The sequence below is a fragment of the Musa acuminata genome, chromosome BXJ3-9, assembly GCF_036884655.1.
Source record: "Musa acuminata AAA Group cultivar baxijiao chromosome BXJ3-9, Cavendish_Baxijiao_AAA, whole genome shotgun sequence".
Lineage (NCBI taxonomy): Eukaryota > Viridiplantae > Streptophyta > Magnoliopsida > Zingiberales > Musaceae > Musa > Musa acuminata.
Window position 1 is genome coordinate 46,817,926 of NC_088357.1, and position 17,947 is coordinate 46,835,872.

Consider the following 17,947-nt stretch of genomic DNA (forward strand, 5'->3'; position numbering starts at 1 on the left):
CATTTTACATTAAATTCAAAATTTGCAGATTAGCGAGGTCAACTATAGAAAATATTGGAGACCTGAATCATCCCCTTTCCACTCAAACAAACAAAAAGAAACTTGGTAATATGCAAGGTTTTGTGTGTAAGCCAATCTAAGCTGTATATGTTCAGACTTTTCCTCTTAGCAAGATGTAACATATATCATCCTTCTGGCACAAGTCTGCTTCGAAGTTAAATTGCATCCGTTTAAGGTAGCATCGTTTCTATTTTTATAAGAAACCGGACATGATCATTCAAAGATGTGCTGTGCAAGCCGCAATATTTGCCAATGGCTTCATGGTCTACCTATGTCTTGTATCTAGAATTGCAGATACTGGATAAGACATACCTCAGGTGGCTTCAGTTCCCTCCGTCTTCAATGTTGTTTGATCCACAGCCTGGACATGTGCATCTCTTCTGCAAGTCCTCCCCAAGAGAAGCATATACCTTCTCCAACTCAGATGTCTGCTTTTTATAGTTAGGGAAACATTCTGAAATATGTAGCGGCCTCTCCCTCTTCCTATGGTTGAGTTATCATCAGGTTGATAGGCACTACTGCATGTTGTATATAGAACATGCTGCATACGCTTGCTGTGCATGTTAACATAATCATAAAACCAAACCAAGAAGGATATTCAGCTAGTTCCTGCAGCTGCTTCGTTTCTTCCATGATGGCCGTCACAAGAAACCATCTCCTTTCAACATGGGCAAGCTGTTCACAAACCTGCAAGAATACACATAAGATAAATACTTCCATTATTTATCATGTATTACATGACCTTCAGACACCAAACACAAAATTTAATGGCCTAGTTTAGTAAATTAAAATCCTAGCTTTGTTTATAGAAGCTTCAAATATAAGTAGCAGACTCCCAGAAACTTACGATATCTTATGTCATAACAAGCATCATCAATTTCAAATGAAATATGAGCTAGAAATGTAGAAATCATCTGCAAGTGGACAGACTCGATATGCAGAAGCAATGACCATAAAGCCACCAGAAACATTTTATATATCATAATGATTGAACCACATATTCAGTTGTTAAATCTGTTATGTTTCTCAAAAAACATTGGAGAGTTGACAAGATACTGAGAAAATTTCCCTGGATATTTCTTGAACTAGGAAAAGCCTAAGATGACATAGGAAAGTACAGTCTAACATCTCTTGCTCATTAGATGACACCAATGGCATTTGGACTATGAGAAGAAAGTCAATAATAGTTAATCTAGCAAATTTATTCATTTATAACACTTGCTAACCATGAAGGTTAAGCAGATAACTAACCAGTTTCAAAAGAGAACATAAAAGTACTGAGGTAAAACCATTAATCAAGACCAGGTTGCAAAACGATATACTGGATTGATGATGATGTCGCAGGTTATTCAATCATCTGAATTAGTAAAAAAATATACTCTAGGTTGTCTAATTATAAATCCTACAACAAAAACATGTTAGAACCATAAACGAAAGTTTTGTTGCTGCCTATGATGAGATAAATGAACCAAGCCCAAATATGTTAAACAGAAAAGCTATCATTCTCGTTAATAGCAAGAATGAATGGAGGGAGATTAGCATCCTTGTTCCACATTGAAACATCAAATTCTTTTGAAGCAACCATGTGCATGATCTAAACAGAAAACATGTAGTACCAGAGTCCAATCTATATGTTAGAGTTGAATGCCAGATATCTAGTACACTTGTGAGTATCAAAAGGTCTTCTAGAAAGATATGGAAAGAAGAAAAGAAGAGGATACACTCTACTTATCTTTTCATATCATGCCTGGTCTTTTTTATACCAATTAAATGTCAAGTTATAGAAGTATTCAAAAATGGAATTTCTCAATGTTCACCCATTTTGATATAGCAAGTACTTTTATTTGGTTCAAATGTATTTGGGCTCATCTATAACCATATAGTATATGTTTTAGTACAACTTGAACTTCAGTCACCACTGAAACAGACTCATTGGTTTTGGAAACATCTGAAACAGGAGATGGGCTACGTTTTGGATATAACTGCTTTGTGAGGCTGTATAAATGACATAAAGGAGGATTTCGCTAATCATCATCATTATAACAAAAAAAATCAAATACAAGTCTAATAATTAATTATTTTGTTTAATATTTAAGGTCTCAAACACAAAATATAGGTCCACTTGAAGCCCTTGGTCTTATTTTAATATTATTTATTTACATGGGCTAATATTGTGTTCGTTTTTGCCAAACACTATATGTGATTTTTGCTGTTGGTCTATATTATTTAAAATCTGATAATTTAAAATCAGCAAGCTGGACACCCAGTAGTTAACTAAATTCTTGGTCTGTTGGTTGGAGCAAAGCAAGTTGATTGGTTGCCCTCCTAAGTGGCCTTTTAAACTAGCAGATGGGTTGCCGTTCATATATATTCATTCTGCCTAGCTAAGGAGGCTGAGTGCCTACTCCAGGAACTGATCACATAAGAGCACGCTTTTTATGAAAAAGATAGTAAAGCTAGAAAATCACCTAGGATTAATGAAAGTCTAATATGATTAAATTACGGTATGTGTGCTTTATAAAAGCCTTTTTACCTTGTTTATAATGCTCTAGTGTCTTTTTTGCTGATTTACCATTATTTTCCAGCAATGAAGATAGGGGTTCCATAAGTACTGAAAATTACAAAATTTCAACAATCTAGAACTTCAAGGAAAAACAGACACAGAGTGACTAGCACAGATTAGTATAGCATGCACATTTTTAATCTTCTCATTCATGGGAATTAATACAGAAAAAAAGAAAAAGAAACAAAAAACTGACCTTATCACGATTATGTCTTTCTTTTTCGTACTCTGCTTCCAACTCATGCATCTGAGTGCTGAGGCATGTAATGTTATCTTCAAGACCTTTTAGAAAGCCTTGCATATCAAGTAATTTTGTGTTTTAGAGTCTGTTTTGCCTGTTTGAATGTTTACAAATATATATACCAGATTAATAGTACTGGTAGTTCTGTTGTTTGATCATGAGTTTGATCACAGAAAGTATACTGGCGAACCCAGTTTAGTTGGCAAACCTTGGCAGCAGGTACTACCAAGCTTTAGATAAATAAATAATAAGCTAAATATTTCTGGTTAGTCAGTGCCCAAACATCAAAGTAGACTCTACTGATAAATTTTCTGCATTGGTACAAGACTTACAAGCTCTAAATTTCAATTTTATATGGACTTGATAATTATGCTTTATCAACAAAGTTGTTCCCATATAGATGAGATAAAAGCAGCTAGTTGTATTTATTCATGTTCATTTTAAGACATTGGCAACATAATGTAACATTGTGTTATATCCTTACTTTAAACATGTGTTGGGAGCATCACTCTGCAGGGTAACTACCCAGCCAAATGCATAGGTTGGCCCAAACAAATGATGAGGTAATAATGAATTTTCATTCAAGTCAATTACATTGCCATTTTCAATTTTTTTTCAGGCAAATAGACAAACATAAGCTCTATAATAAACCTATTTGTTCTGGATAAGTTTACTTTATTTGGCCTCATTGCGAATGCATGCATGGCTTATTATGCACCTTTGATAATTATATGTTCAGTGAAAAAACAAAAATAGTTTAGTTTAGGAATTTTCAAGATGTTTTAATAGTCAAAATTAATCATATGCATCTGAAGGACTTCAGAAATTGTATCTTTCATGAAACTTTAGTAAACAAAGATCCAGAAGAAAATTTATAAAAAGATCTGGAAGAATTTTACCAGATGAAGGGTTCAGATCTAGTTATAAGTTTACAGGTTGTTTTCCTTGTGAAGAAAGACCAGAATATATCAGATGAATCAAATCACAAATGAATTCTGAATTCTGTAACTTTTCGGTATTGATCTTGAACACATAAGTTGCTACATGACATGCTAAGTATACGATGGAAACTTAAACCTGGACTGTTTACAAATAAAATCTACAGATCATCTTCCCAGTTAACCAAAGATACAAAGCAGATCAGCACATCACTTAACCATGTCTATTCAGAATGTATAAGCTGCATAGTCAACTAAAAATCACTTGCCATTATCTGAACAAAGTTGTCCAGGTTGCTCTTTCTGGAAAGCATTGACAGTAATCTCTTGAAATTGCCTGAAGGAGTTAACTATTACAGATACTTTGAATTTTAAAAGTAAATATTATATATTTTGAGAACTAAAAATTAGACTGTTGAAATGCTAGTGTCATAAAATTTGTTAGACATCAAATAGAGCATCGATAAATAGATCAATTATTCATTTAAGCATTAAAAGAAAATTTTCAATCATTGATTTTCAACAAACTTTGCTAAATATTTAGATAAGTTGGTTAGACAATAAAGCCTACCTAGTTTAAATGTTTGTTCACCAAACTTCTTCAAACAATGTTTTGTCGATGTACTGGACTTCAAGGTTTTACTTACCGAATCGTACCGCCCGGTACGGGTGGTACGTACCGGTCCGAGAGGCGACCGGTACGCGGACCGCCCCCTACCGGGCGGTACACGCAAAAAATATCCCGTATCAGCCGTTACGGGTAATATCGGGCGGTAACGGTCGAAATCGACCGGTACCACTCGGTAACGGTCAAAACCGACCGTTACCACACTGTAGCAGTGCTACAGTGCTCCAACGGTCAAATTGACCGTTGGAGCCCTTTCTCCTCCTATTTAAACTAATCTTCTCTCCCCTATTTCATTATACTCTCTTAAACTCTCTCTCAAACTTTTCTTTTCTCTCCTAAACTCTATAAAATAACGATTTGTGAATTCAATTGAGACTAATTTGGGAAGATTAAGAGGAAGAACTTTCTAATCAAGAGGTATGTATTCGTTTTCTTTAATTAGAGAGTAATTAAGATATTTAAGATTATGGTTAGTGTTTTTCATGCATAGTAAATATTGAATAATATTTATCATAGTAAAATAAGTTTAATTAAATTTTATTAAAATTATTTAATGCTGCGATTAGTTATTTTAATGATGATTAAATCAAAATTTATTTGATTTTATATCAATTTAATGTCTTTAATACCTATTAAGGTATTTGTCATGTTTATAGTGGTGAAAGAGAAGTAATTAGTGAAAAATTAACTATATTAATTGTATAATTAGTGTAGATAAATGATAATTATCATAATTTGAATCATATTGGATTAAAATTACATATTTAATGTTTCTTTTATGTATTTAACATATATATGATGGTAAAATAAGTTTAATTATAATTTATTAAAGTTATTTAATACTGTAATTAGTCATTTTAACGATGATTTAATCGAAATTTATTTGATTTTATGTGAATCTAATATCTTTAATATCTATTAGGGTGTTTGCCATGTTTATAGTGGTGAAAGAGAAGTAATTAGTGAAAAATTAACTATATTAGTGTATCTAATGATGTTAATACTTATTTTATGCATGTAACATATTTATGATAATAAAATATAATTAGTTATGTTTTAATAAAATTACTTAATGTTGTGATTAGTGATTTATGATCGATATTTGATCAATTTAATATGTTTATACTTTATAATTTATTTGATTTAAATTTGATAGGATCATGGCACCAAAGGAACAGCCACATGATGATGCATGGGTTCATGCCTGAAAGCTAGATGGAAACCGTCATCATTGGCAATGTATTTATTGTGACTACATTGGCAAAGGTGGAGGAATAACTCGAGTGAAAATGCATTTGGCTGGTGGGTATCCTGATGTTGCAAAATGCAAGAAAGTTCCAACGGAGATCCGTAAATTATTTCAAAGCAAGCTTAAACAAACAAAGGAAGATACATTAAAAAAGAAGACAAGAGTTGAGGAAGAATATCATAGGGCTACATAGGAACCGGTTTATGATTAGTATGAGGGTTGCGGCGATGAAGTCGACCCGGATCTCACAGCTGGGATTCGTGCATCATTGGAGTATCAGTATACGTTCGATGAAGCAATGAGGCATCGACGACCTGACTCACAATTTGAGCATGACACTGGTAGTGGAATCCAAAGGTCAACCAGCATGAGGCAACCAACTGCTCCTTCTCAGCTAGGCCGAACTAGTAGCATGAGACATGGTGGACTCCGTGGTTTTATGAGAGGTCTTGGCAGGAGGTCCGCACCAGATATTGTTGATATTGATCCGCAAGCCTATCCCCCACAAACAGCGAAACAGACACGGATTGACGATGCATACACAAAAGAAAAAAAACGGGATATTGGAAAGGCAATCTCAAAATGGTTTAACTTTCATAGGATTCCAGCCAACACAGCCAAAGGTCCATATTATCAGAGCATGATCTCCTCTATTCAAAAGTCTGGCACGGGGATCCAACCTCCAACACCAAAGGAGATTCACGGCGTGTACTTAGATGAGGAGGTGGCAGAAATAAAGGATTGGATCAAATCCTTCAAGAGGCAATGGGAAGAATATGGGGTGACATTGATGTGTGACAGTTGGACAGGACCAACAAGAATGAGTATCATCAACTTTCTTGTTTATTGCAATAGAAGAGTGCTGTTTCATAAGTCCGTTAATGCTTCTGAAAAGATCCAAGATGCAAACTACATTGAGAGCTTGATGGACACTATGGTAGAGGAGATTGGACCACAGTATGTTGTACAAATAATAACCGACAATGGAGCGAATTTCAAAAAGGCCGGTTTGCAATTGATGGAAAAAAGAAAAACTTTGTTTTGGACTCCATGTGCAGCTCATTGCATAGATCTAATGTTGAAGGATATTGGTGAGTTGGATGCGGTCAAAAAATGTGTAGCTCGAGCACAATCAATTACAAAATTTATATATAATCATCATTGGGTCCACGCATTAATGCAAAAGTATGTAAATGGTGAAGTACTTCGACCTGGAATTACTCGGTTTGCTACCAATTTTATTGTATTAAAGTCATTACAGCAAAAAAGGCAAGGCTTGAAGGCAATGGCTAGCTCACAAGAGTGGTCTGAATCCAGATATTCAAAATTGAGTGATGGAAAGAAGATAGAAAAGGCCATTCTTTCCTCTAGATTTTGGGATACTATAGCAGAAATCATAAAAGGTGTGGAACCACTTTATATTGTCCTCCGTAAGGTCGATATGGACAAGCGTCCACAAATGCCGTATCTTAAATATATGTTGATTTCAGCAAGAGAGGAGGTCAGGAAAGCATTCAAAGATGATTTTAAGGCCGACCAATACGTACGAATCATTGATCGTCGGACCGATGTTCATATGGATCAAGATATCCATAATGCAGGTAAATTCATATTCAGAAAATTTTAATTTATTATTATTTAGATAATAAAAAATCATACTAACAAAATTATGTTTTGCAGCGTATTATCTAAACCCAGCAATTCAATATCGATATGCTCTCGGAACACAAAATAATTTCCTAACGACACTACGAAATGTTATATATCGGCTCTTGCCAAACACTACCAAGGCAACCGATGCTCTTATGGAGGGTCGATTATTTCGAGAAACAATTGGTTCATTCTCCGACGTTGTAGCTGTATCGTGCCGTTACACTATGGATCCTGGTGAGGAAAAGTTATGCATATTGATTATCAATTATATTTAATGTTGATTATTTGTTATGCTAATAAAATCTTATTTATATCTTTTTGCAGTCGAGTGGTGGCTACAATTTGGAGGCGATGCACCACATTTAAGGAAGGTTGCCGTTCGTATACTTTCACAGACAACAACATCTAGTGGTTACGAACGTAATTGGTCAACGTTTGCATTGATTCATACGAAGGTCCGCAACAGACTCTCCTACAGACGGTTAGAGAAACTAGTATATGTCCATTATAACATGCGGCTAAAATTGCGATGTGCTGAGTTGGATAAGGAGCCAGAGGAACCAGATATTGATCCCATTGACCTTCAATTCTACAACGAAGATTCAGAGCCAATGTTAGATTGGGTTGAAGCAGCAGAGAACCAAGAGGATCCTCTACTTGATGAGGCGGGAGATCCTCAACGTCCTTCGCGTTTTATCACCGAGGCAATAGAAGAAGAAGAAGCACAACCCCAACAGGTGGAAAATCCCCCTCGATTACAACATGGTATGAGTCAAACTGCTCGAGGAACTACCGATACCCAACGGTCACACTCGTCCGCCCAACGTGCAAAGGCAAAGGGGAAGGCAGTAGCATCAGTTGCATCGTTGGAAAGAATCGAGTCGGGCGACGAGACACCTTCACAATCACATTCTCTTTCTCGCTCGGTCCAGAGACATGACAGCAACACGGACAGCAGTGCCTCGACAGATGATGGCGGTGATGCCGGGCAATCGTTGGTCTCGTCTACACAACTTGAGGGTGGTGAATGGACTGAGGAGCAATATTTTACACATGCCACTCAAGATTCAGATCATGGAACTCGACAAGGTACTGGTCAAGTTTATGCGCGGAAGGGGAAGGGGAAGGGGAAGGCAGTGGATGAATATGAACAAATGCGACAGAGCATACATGATATAGAAACAGAAAGAGACTCATCGTATTCACAGCAATCGTATTATGGAGAATCATATGGGCAACAACAGTATGGTGATAGTTGGTCATCCTTCTCTGAGCAACAGCATGATACAGAACAACATCAATATATGCCTCAAGAGCTGCCTCGGACAAATATGATTCATGACGATCAATCTACGATTAGCACCACATTGATGCATCAATGGCATACGGTGTATCAATACACTATGTCATGGGATCAATTTCATGATTGAGTCCAACAAACGTATCATATTAATATGTATCGGATCGAGGACCCTGATCCACCACCCGTGGAGGCCCGTCGTTCGTTTTGGTGGTAGAATTAACAATCAGGTATATCTAGATATATGATTATTTAATTCATTTGAATTTTAGAGTTTATATTGTAACAAAATAGTCTAACAATTCAACAAATTTTTCTGTAGATATTTCAATCTATAACGAGCTGAAATACGAACCTCGAACAAGACTACCTCAAAGCCCGAAAAAGATATGTGATGCTATTTTTACCTAATTTACATTGATTTTGCTAAACTTATACTATTACTATATTTATTTGTAACTTGAAAACCCTATCCTAACTTTTTTTTTAATTTTCAGGTATTTTCGGAGGGTTAAATCGGTGAAATCGGGTGTACCGCTCGGTACACCTCGGTATACCGGTCGGTACACCCATACCGTACCGTACCGAGCGTGGGTCGAAACGCCGGTACAGTACGGTACGGCGAACCTTGCTGGACTTCTTAGTTCTGAAAAATCATTCTTTCAATCATTATTTTTTTTGTATAGCTTTTGATGACAATTGTTTCTTTTTTTCTTTTTCCTTTTTCTCCTCTCATGCTCTCTCTCTCTCTCTCTCTCTCTCTCTCTCTCTCTCTCTCTCTCTCTCTCTCCTTCTCATGAAGATATCACTCTCCCTCCACCATCTCTTCTTCTCCCTGCCCCTCATAGACTGCTCCGTTGTGTCATTGCTTCCTCCCCTCTGTACAGAACTTCCTTTTCCTCCTCCTACAAAGGATTTATCAAGATATTTGACACTACAGAATAGGTTCCAAGTACTTGAACATTGGTAAATGGACCAGAGGAATAATATAGGAAAGCTTACAGAAAATTGATTAGGTCCTTTGTAGGATTACATCCAATAGGAAAAACAAATCTGAAGGATACCGACAATATATAGAAGAACTTTGGACTTTGGACTTTGGACTTTGGTGTTGCATAAACTGGATTAATTCAACTATATTAACACTTATTTTGTAAATCAGGCTTGAAAGTTTGTGCTCATCTTCCTTTTTGTCGTATCTGTATGTACTGAAATAAACTATACTTGAGATAAAAAGGCACAAGGGAACTCTATCATAGTAGGAATTTTTCGGAACAGATACCTGAAGTTACAATCAGCATTATTTTATTCTTAGAATCAGCATTTTGTAAAATAGCAAGAGCATCAAGAAAGAAGAGGGAATCTATCTCCAGAATAAAAAATTGTCAGAAACACCATTCATTAATATAGCATCGAGATCTGAAAAATCATCCAGTGGTTATCCAGATCTAATTCCAATAGTCCCAAGAACTAACTCCAAAGAAACAGAGTGCTGATTGTAGCTGCCAGACCTTGGTGGACTTAACTGACTAAAGCTAACCCACAGCAGTTCATCAATCCTAAGTGAAAAATGGTCCAGAGTGGTCCGTGCTGCAGCCAGCAGTGCTGATTTTGACCAATCAGAACCATTTCTAGTACATATTGGCTGTTCTCATCAGCATAGCATATGAGAACAATTTCCCATTTGAATTTTTCTTAATTTTTTCTTTTCTTAATTTAGTAAATTTTCAGTAAGACAAACACAAGGATCAATGGTGAGAAAATATTCATGTAGCTGACTCCAAATGGTTGGAAATACAGTTTGTTCTACAAGTGGTTGCTGTCCAGTAAGACAGATATATTCATCTACATTTACGACTTGTGATAACTTTGTAGTCATGTTTACTGATGTTTTCAAAATATATGGCATTTTACTAGTTCGACTACTGACCTATCTTCCCTTGGATGAAATTGTGTGCTAAACATTTTGACTTTATAGTTCTTTTTAATATTTGACATTGCAAGTAATGAATCAAATATAGAATCTGTGCAAAGCTCTATTGACACAGGATCCAAATAAAAGTAAGGGGCAAGAATAGACCAAGCACATTAAAGATATATAGCTAGTCAACTTGACACGAACGTTTGGGAAGCTACACCTTCTACAGAAGTAAAATAATATGCCAACAATGTGATAAATCATACAGCTGTTTTATGTAGCTGAAATTTTAACCGATGTGGCCAAGATGAAAAGGCATGAGCAAAGGTCAAAATGTAAAAATGCCTGGAATAGTGCAAAACTTAGCTAAGGAGTTTGGAACAAAAAGATCATATCCAAGTAAACAAATAAGAAAACTAAACAAATGAAAGTAAAAGCACGTTGGAATAGACCTTATTTTCTTGTTCAGCTCGCACATACTATTAACAAATTCGTCTCTGCATCAACATAAAGATCGTGATTGAGTTTATACAGTTTTTAGTATATCGCACACACAAGAAGATTAAAAGAAGAACAAAAAACTAGTATTACCGCATGAAACCCACTTCACTCTGTTCACCGATGCCAGTTCGATTAAGAAGATCAAATAACAAGGTCAAAGTTCGAAAACAAAGAATGACAATAATGAAAGAAAATCTAACAACATTTGAGAGCATGCGAGCGATTCTCACCTTGAGTGTATCCAGATCAGAACGGAGCTTCAATATCTCCTCCTGCAGCAGAGAAATCCTCGCCTACGCACGATAGTTACTATAAGAAAAGGATTTACAAGATCAATCGGCAACTAGAAAGGACGCGTAATCAGAACCTCTTGCGCATGGATTGATGCACCAATCATAGAAAGCTGAACCTGCGATCCCCTCAGCTCCTGCTCGACCATCTCCCTGGACCGCTTGGCCCCATCGAGGTCGGCATTTGCAACATTGAGATCGTTCTGAAGTTCGAGGAGCCGCTTCTTACGATCGGACACCCTAAGCTCTGTGTCGAAGACATGCGGATTGAGCGGGGCGCATCGGAGCTAGAGTGGAGGCACGAGAAGCATGGAGCGGCCATAGTGTACCTTCTTGGGATTTCTCCGAGGCGAAATTGCGGATCAGCGAGAGGAGATGTTTCTGGGATTCGCCGGACGCCATGGCGAGAAGGCGCCCCGAGGGCTCGGAGATGGCAGCCTAGCTTTTTGGGGAACAGCACTCGTCTCCCGCTCTTTGGTTCGAGCTTCAGCACGTGAAGAGAACGAAGGAGAACATAAGCGCGCATCGGCTCAAACTCGAGCTCGTTTTTGACTCGGATCGAACTCAAACACGAATTGAATTGATCGTTTTGACTCAATAAGAGTTATTAAAAATATTATATAGTAAAAATTTTGGATGATAATTTGATTATTGTTATTTGTTAATTTCAGAATAATCTGGTCCGTCAATCCAGCTATAACAAATCATTGATTGACATCGCAACTCAAATATCGGAGAAAATAAAGTATCAATTAGGCATGTCGTATTGGGTATAAAAAAATATTCTTTATTAAGTTTGTTTACAAATCAAATATATAGAGTAATTTTTTTAGTTATATTATCGTTTAAAACTCACTAAACTTATTTAAATACTCAGACTTCTTAAAAATATTTATCATAAATTAAAACTAACTTAATTATCAAAGGAATCTTATCGAGTATGTAGATTTTTTTTTTTACCCTTAAACCGAAATAGGATATTAGATACATATATTTTATTATGCTTCGAGATGAAGGCATGCCAACTAAGATATTCATTTAGGAGTCTCAACCAGTGATACTTGCGTTTGAACATAGCTAAGTGGTGCTTTGATTACTTGTTTTTATCTTAACAAATAGATTAGGGGCAATAGGGATGCTTTGGCTCTAGTCGATCATGTTAAATACTTTGACTATTTTATATCGTAGTTACACTATACACATCATAGGCAAAAGGGACACAACGATTATATTAGGTGCTCATATGCTCATTTGTCTTGAGTGAATACATCATAATCAAAAAGGATATGTTAGTTTATTGAATATTTAAGATATTTTTTATTCACAATAGACACTTATATTACGTGCATTTTAAATAATTTTATTTTTCTAATAGAAGTATCACAAAGGAGATGCATCGGCCATAATCAGATTTTGTTTTTGTTTTTGTCAATGACAAATACATGAAAATGAGATGGTTCAATCCTGTCATGCACTTCAAATTATTTCTTTATCATACACAGATGTATCACAAGTGCACCTGCTCGTTTGGGGAGGCTCCTCCATTTACCTTTTCCATGAACCTTGATGTAGGACACAAGTATGTGGTCTTCCTGCGCAGTCCACGCTCCTGTCCTGAGCCCTTCCCTTACGCAGCATGGCTTCCTTCCCATCTCTCTCTCTCTCTCTCTCTCTCGTTTGAAAGAAGTTTGATTAGTTGTTGGCGACATTTATAGGTCGTATGAGACAATCTCTGATCATCATATATATAAATAGACTTCATATGATATTAATTGATGTGTGCTTTTCTTCATTCTCTCAATTCTTCATGGTATCACAACATAAATTGTGAGGAGCCATCGCTGCTATTATAGTACCCCTATCGAGTCGACGTCGAGAAAAATTCTTACTGTCCGATATAACACCGCTGCCAAATTTCTCCTCGTATGTGGCAGTCCCCCCTTTCCAGATCCTAGGCGGATCTGCCCCCCCCCTTGTCGCCCACAGTCGGTCGTTCAACGGTAGCTTCCCTGCTTCCAGTCTCAACCACGGCTACCGCACCAAGTTCCAAGCCTACGATGCCACGCCAAGCATTTGTTGGTTTATTTTTCTTCCTCTTTACTGTAGAACTTGTTGATTTTTCCTGCTTTCTTATTGCAAAAGTACTAACACTTCTTCCTTTTTATTTTTCTTTTGATCCTTGTCATTGCTGCATACTTCTACTTACTCCCACATAGTAGTTCATATCGTCCATATGTCTTCATCATCTATCTCTGTTGCTCCACTTACTATTCCAACAAGGAATTATAGTACTTTTCCACATACAAATCTTATCTCCATAAATGCAGCATCCCTCATCCCTTTCAAATTATCCAAAGGTGACAACTACGCATCCTAGCGTGCTCAATTTTCTAATCTTCTATTTGGCTATGACCTTCTAGCTATATCAATGACTCTCTTCCTTGTCCACCAGCGATGATCAACATCCCAGGAGTATCTAGTCTAGTATCAAATCTGGACCACAAACTATGGTTATGCCAGGATCATCTCATTCTTCAAGCAATTCAAGCTTCAATCGTTGGATCCCTCGCCCCACTCATATCTTCGTGTGACACTACTGTCGAAGCCTGGTGCAAGTGATGGGGATATAAACAGGAATAACCTTTGTATATGAACAAATACTAGAAGACCATAATACGTAGCGTAATTAAATGGAACCACAATCAAATAGAACACCAAGATATACGTGGAAAACCCCTTTAATGTCAAGGGTAAAAACCACGGGGCAAACTAGAGATAATCCACTATGAGAATAATGAATATACAAATCTCAATCTCTTGCCCTAAACCCTAGCAACAATCACAAGAGAATAACTGGGATACAAGGATCACGTCACTGCCCACAATATCTAAAACCTCCCCAAGTAATCACAGTAAGAGTCTACTATAGATTTGATCTAACTTGAGAGGAGAACACTGCTAGATGATTGAGAACATTCTCTCTGTGTTGTCCTTGTCTTCTTCCCTTTCTTTCTCTTCCTTTTTTGCCTTGTTTTCCTCCTTTTCTTTGGAATCCCGTGGCTGTTTTCTTCTCCCACGTTGCTGCCCTATTTATGCCTTTTTCTGCCTCCAAAACACAGCCACCACACCCCCCTAATGTTAATTAGGGTTAGGTTAAGAGGGGGTATGGGCTATGGGCTGCCCAAGCCCACTATGGGCTGAATTTGTGGGCTGCCAACCCAACAACCTCTCCCTTCAGCCCATAAGGGAGGCTGTCCCATGACTCCTCAATGTGAAGCCATGCCAACCAGTTATCGGCATATCTCCTGCCTTTCTTTCGGTAAGGTCTTCATTCCATTTGGTAGCAGTACCAAATCATAAGTGTGGTTCTTCTGAAGAGCATCCATCTCTTCCTGCATAGCAACTAACTACTTCTCTTTCTGCTCACTTTCAACTGCTTCCTGGTAACTCTCTGGTTCACCTACATCAGTAAGCATCACATACTCATATGTAGAGTATCTTCTGGAAGGTTGACGTTGTCTAGAATATCTTCTCAACTGAGGTTCTGTTGGAAGTTGCTCTCCAACTTCTTCTTGCTCAACATGTCCTGCAGGTAGATCAACATCAGGCTCTACACTATCTTTCTGCACATCTCCCCCATCACCCTGATATACTGGAGGAATAACTGGGTCACAATCTGCTAATCCTTCTGTAGAAGTATTGGCTGGTGCCTTCTTCTTCAAATCTTCAAAGGTTTGATCCTCAAAGAAGACTACATCTTTGCTTCTAAACACCTTCTGCTTTTCTGGATCCCAAAGCTTGTAACCAAAATGATCATGTGAGTAGCCAAGAAAAATACATTCTTTAGTCTTACCATCCAGCTTGGGCTTCTCATTATCTGGAATATGTGCAAATGCGCAACAACCAAACACTCTTAAATGCTTGTAGGAAACATCTTTCCCTGACCATACATGTTTTGCAACATCACCATCTAGGGTTGTACATGGTGATAAGTTGATCACATCAACTACAGTCCTCAAAGTCTCATCCCAAAACCTTTTGGGTAGCTTGGCCTGTGAAAGCATACATCTGATCTTTTCCATGATGGTGTGGTTCATCCTCTCTGCAATTGCATTATGCTGAGGTGTACCAGGAACTATCATCTCATGTTGGATCCCATGTGACCTGCAATAGTTATTAAACAATCCTGTATACTCACCACCATTATCTGATCTTATGCATTTCAATTTCCTTTCTGTCTCCCTTTCAACCCTGGCATGAAACTCTTTGAAGACATTAATCACCTGATCTTTAGTCTTCAAAGCATAAGCCTAAACTTTCCTGGAAAAATCATCTACAAAAGTGACAAAATAAAGTGCACCACTTATACCAAGAACATCAATAGATCCACCATGAGTTTTTATCCTCAAAGGACCACATACATCTGTATAAACACGGTCTAAGGCATGCATTTTTCTAGACAAAGCAGGACTAGCAAATAAAACTCTATGTTATTTACCTGTCAAATAATCAATACAAGGGTTCAGATGTATACCTCTGAGGTCTGGTAATACCTCTCTCTTTGAAAGAGCTTGCAGCCCCTTCTCGCTCATGTGTCACAGTCGCCTATGCCACAACTCCATGCTGAAGTCTTTTTCTATAGCATTTAACTGCTCATCATAAGCTTTAGCCTGTAACCTGTACAAAGTATGTCATTTCTTTCCATTAGCTATAACAAGAGAACCTTTACTGAGCTTCCATTGCCCTTTGTGAAATCTGCTATCATAGTCTTCATCATCTAGCCTTCCAACTGAAATTAGATTCAGCCTCAAGTCAACCACATGCCTCACATCCTTAAGCACCAACTTGCAGCCTAGGTTGGTCTTTAAATGGATATCACCCATGCCTATGATGTCTGTTGTGCTATAGTTGCACATCTTGACAACACCAAAATTTCCAAACCTGTATGTAGCAAAAAACTCCCTCTATGGTGTAGCATGATAAGAAGCACCTGTGTCAATCATCCACTCAAGATCCTGACACACACAAGAAAAAATATCATCATAAGGAGACAAAATTAAATAATCACCACCCTGCATTGTAGCTGTGATATTATTTTTTGACTCTATAGACTCCACTTATTTTCCCATTTTCTTGCTCTTCTTAGGTTGCTTACATTGGTTCTTGTAATGTCCTTTCTCACTACAATTATAGCAAACAATATCTTTTCTTGATCTTGACTTGCTTCTACCTATGCGTGAACTGCTTCTAGATTTTGACCTTCCTCTGTTCTCTGAGATAAGTGCCTGTGAATTATTCTGAGATGTTGCCGAACTCTTTCTTCTCAACTCCTCATTCAACAAACTGCTTGTTACTTGACTCATAGTGACAACACCATCTAGCGCAGAATTACTGAGGGAAACCACCAGTGTCTCCCAACTTTCTGGTAATGAACTGAGAAGTAACAATGCTTGCAACTCATCATCAAGAGACATTTTCATAGAGGATAACTAGTTAGTAATACTTTGCATTTCATTCAAATGTTCAGCAATAGAAGCACATTCTCTATATTTTAGGTTTACAAGTTTTCTGATAAAAAAGGCTTTGTTGCCAGCTGTTTTTCTTTCATAGAGACTTTCCAACTTTTTCCAAAGAGAATATGCAGAAATTTCAGTAGAAACATGGTGAAAGACACTATCATCAAGCCATTGTCGAATAAACCCAATTGTTTTTCGATCTAACCTCTTCCACTCATCATCTGTCATAGTTATGGGTTTTGCACTAACCCCCTACAAAGGTCCATACAAATCTTTGCAATACAAGAGATCTTCCATTCTTGGTTTCCATATCATCCAATTGTTTCCATTTAAACTAATCATGCGAGAAACATTACTGGCATCCATGTTCAAATACAATATTTAAATCACCAAAACCTCAGTGCTCTGATACCAGTTGATGGGGATATAAACAGGAATAACCTTTGTATATGAACAAATACTAGAAGACCATAATATGCAGCGGAATTAAATGGAACCACAATCAAATAGAACACCAAGATATACATGGAAAACCCCTTCAATGTGAAGGGTAAAAACCACAGGGCAAACTAGAGATAATCCACTATGAGAATAATGAATATACAAATCTCAATCTCTTGCCCTAAACCCTAGCAACAATCACAAGAGAATAATAGGGATACAAGGATCATGTCATTGCCCACAATATCTAAAACCTCCCTAAGTAATCACAGCAAGAGTCTACTGTAGATTTGATCTAACTTAAGAGGAGAACACTGCTAGATGATTGAAAACAGTCTCTCTGCATTGTTCTTGTCTTCTTCCCTTTCTTTCTATTCCTTTTCTGCCTTGTTTTCCTCCTTTTTCTTTGGAATCCTGTGGATGTTTTCTTCTCCCACGTTGCTGCCCTATTTATGCCTTTTTCTGCCTCCAAAACGTAGCCACCACACCCCCCTAATGTTAATTAGGGTTAGGTTAAGAGGGGGTGTGGGCTGTGGGTTGCCCAAGCCCACTTTGGGCTGAATTTGTGGGCTGCCAACCCAACAGCAAGTTGCAAACCACCCTGACAAATCGTTCACGAACTCGCATGCTTAGTCTCCTATCCGGACTT

The 17,947-nt window shown here is 37.4% G+C and overlaps 1 protein-coding gene across 3 annotated transcripts; it reads right to left on the reverse strand.

Moving 5' to 3' along the window:
• Nucleotides 1–212: 212 nt before the first annotated feature.
• On the reverse strand, nt 213–11,810 carry LOC135649523 (uncharacterized). Of its 3 annotated transcripts, none has more exons than XM_065167991.1 (7): nt 11,671–11,810; nt 11,419–11,588; nt 11,282–11,344; nt 11,142–11,161; nt 11,003–11,047; nt 2,820–2,917; nt 213–747 (listed from the first exon to the last, which is right to left on the reverse strand). In XM_065167991.1, the coding sequence occupies exons 1-6, from the start codon at nt 11,741–11,743 to the stop codon at nt 2,899–2,901; spliced, it is 390 nt and encodes a 129-aa protein (XP_065024063.1). In that variant the 5' UTR covers nt 11,744–11,810; the 3' UTR covers nt 213–747; nt 2,820–2,898. The 3 variants fall into 3 exon arrangements, with proteins under 3 accessions (XP_065024063.1, XP_065024062.1, XP_065024061.1); XM_065167990.1 differs by having other exon boundaries at nt 2,820–4,139; XM_065167989.1 differs by having other exon boundaries at nt 2,820–4,139; nt 11,142–11,344.
• Between the last annotated feature and the right edge of the window lie 6,137 nt (nt 11,811–17,947).

What these genes read in the sequence shown, in the direction of transcription:
- LOC135649523 (XM_065167989.1), bottom strand. Translation starts at nt 11,743, where the DNA reads ATGGCGTCCGGCGAATCCCAGAAACATCTCCTCTCGCTGATCCGCAAT. An exon ending in CATCAATCCATGCGCAAGAG is followed by an intron (nt 11,345 to 11,418) that starts GTTCTGATTACG and finishes TATCGTGCGTAG; the next exon opens with GCGAGGATTTCTCTGCTGCA. An exon ending in GAGCTGAACAAGAAAATAAG is followed by an intron (nt 4,140 to 11,002) that starts GTCTATTCCAAC and finishes TAACTCCTTCAG; the next exon opens with GCAATTTCAAGAGATTACTG.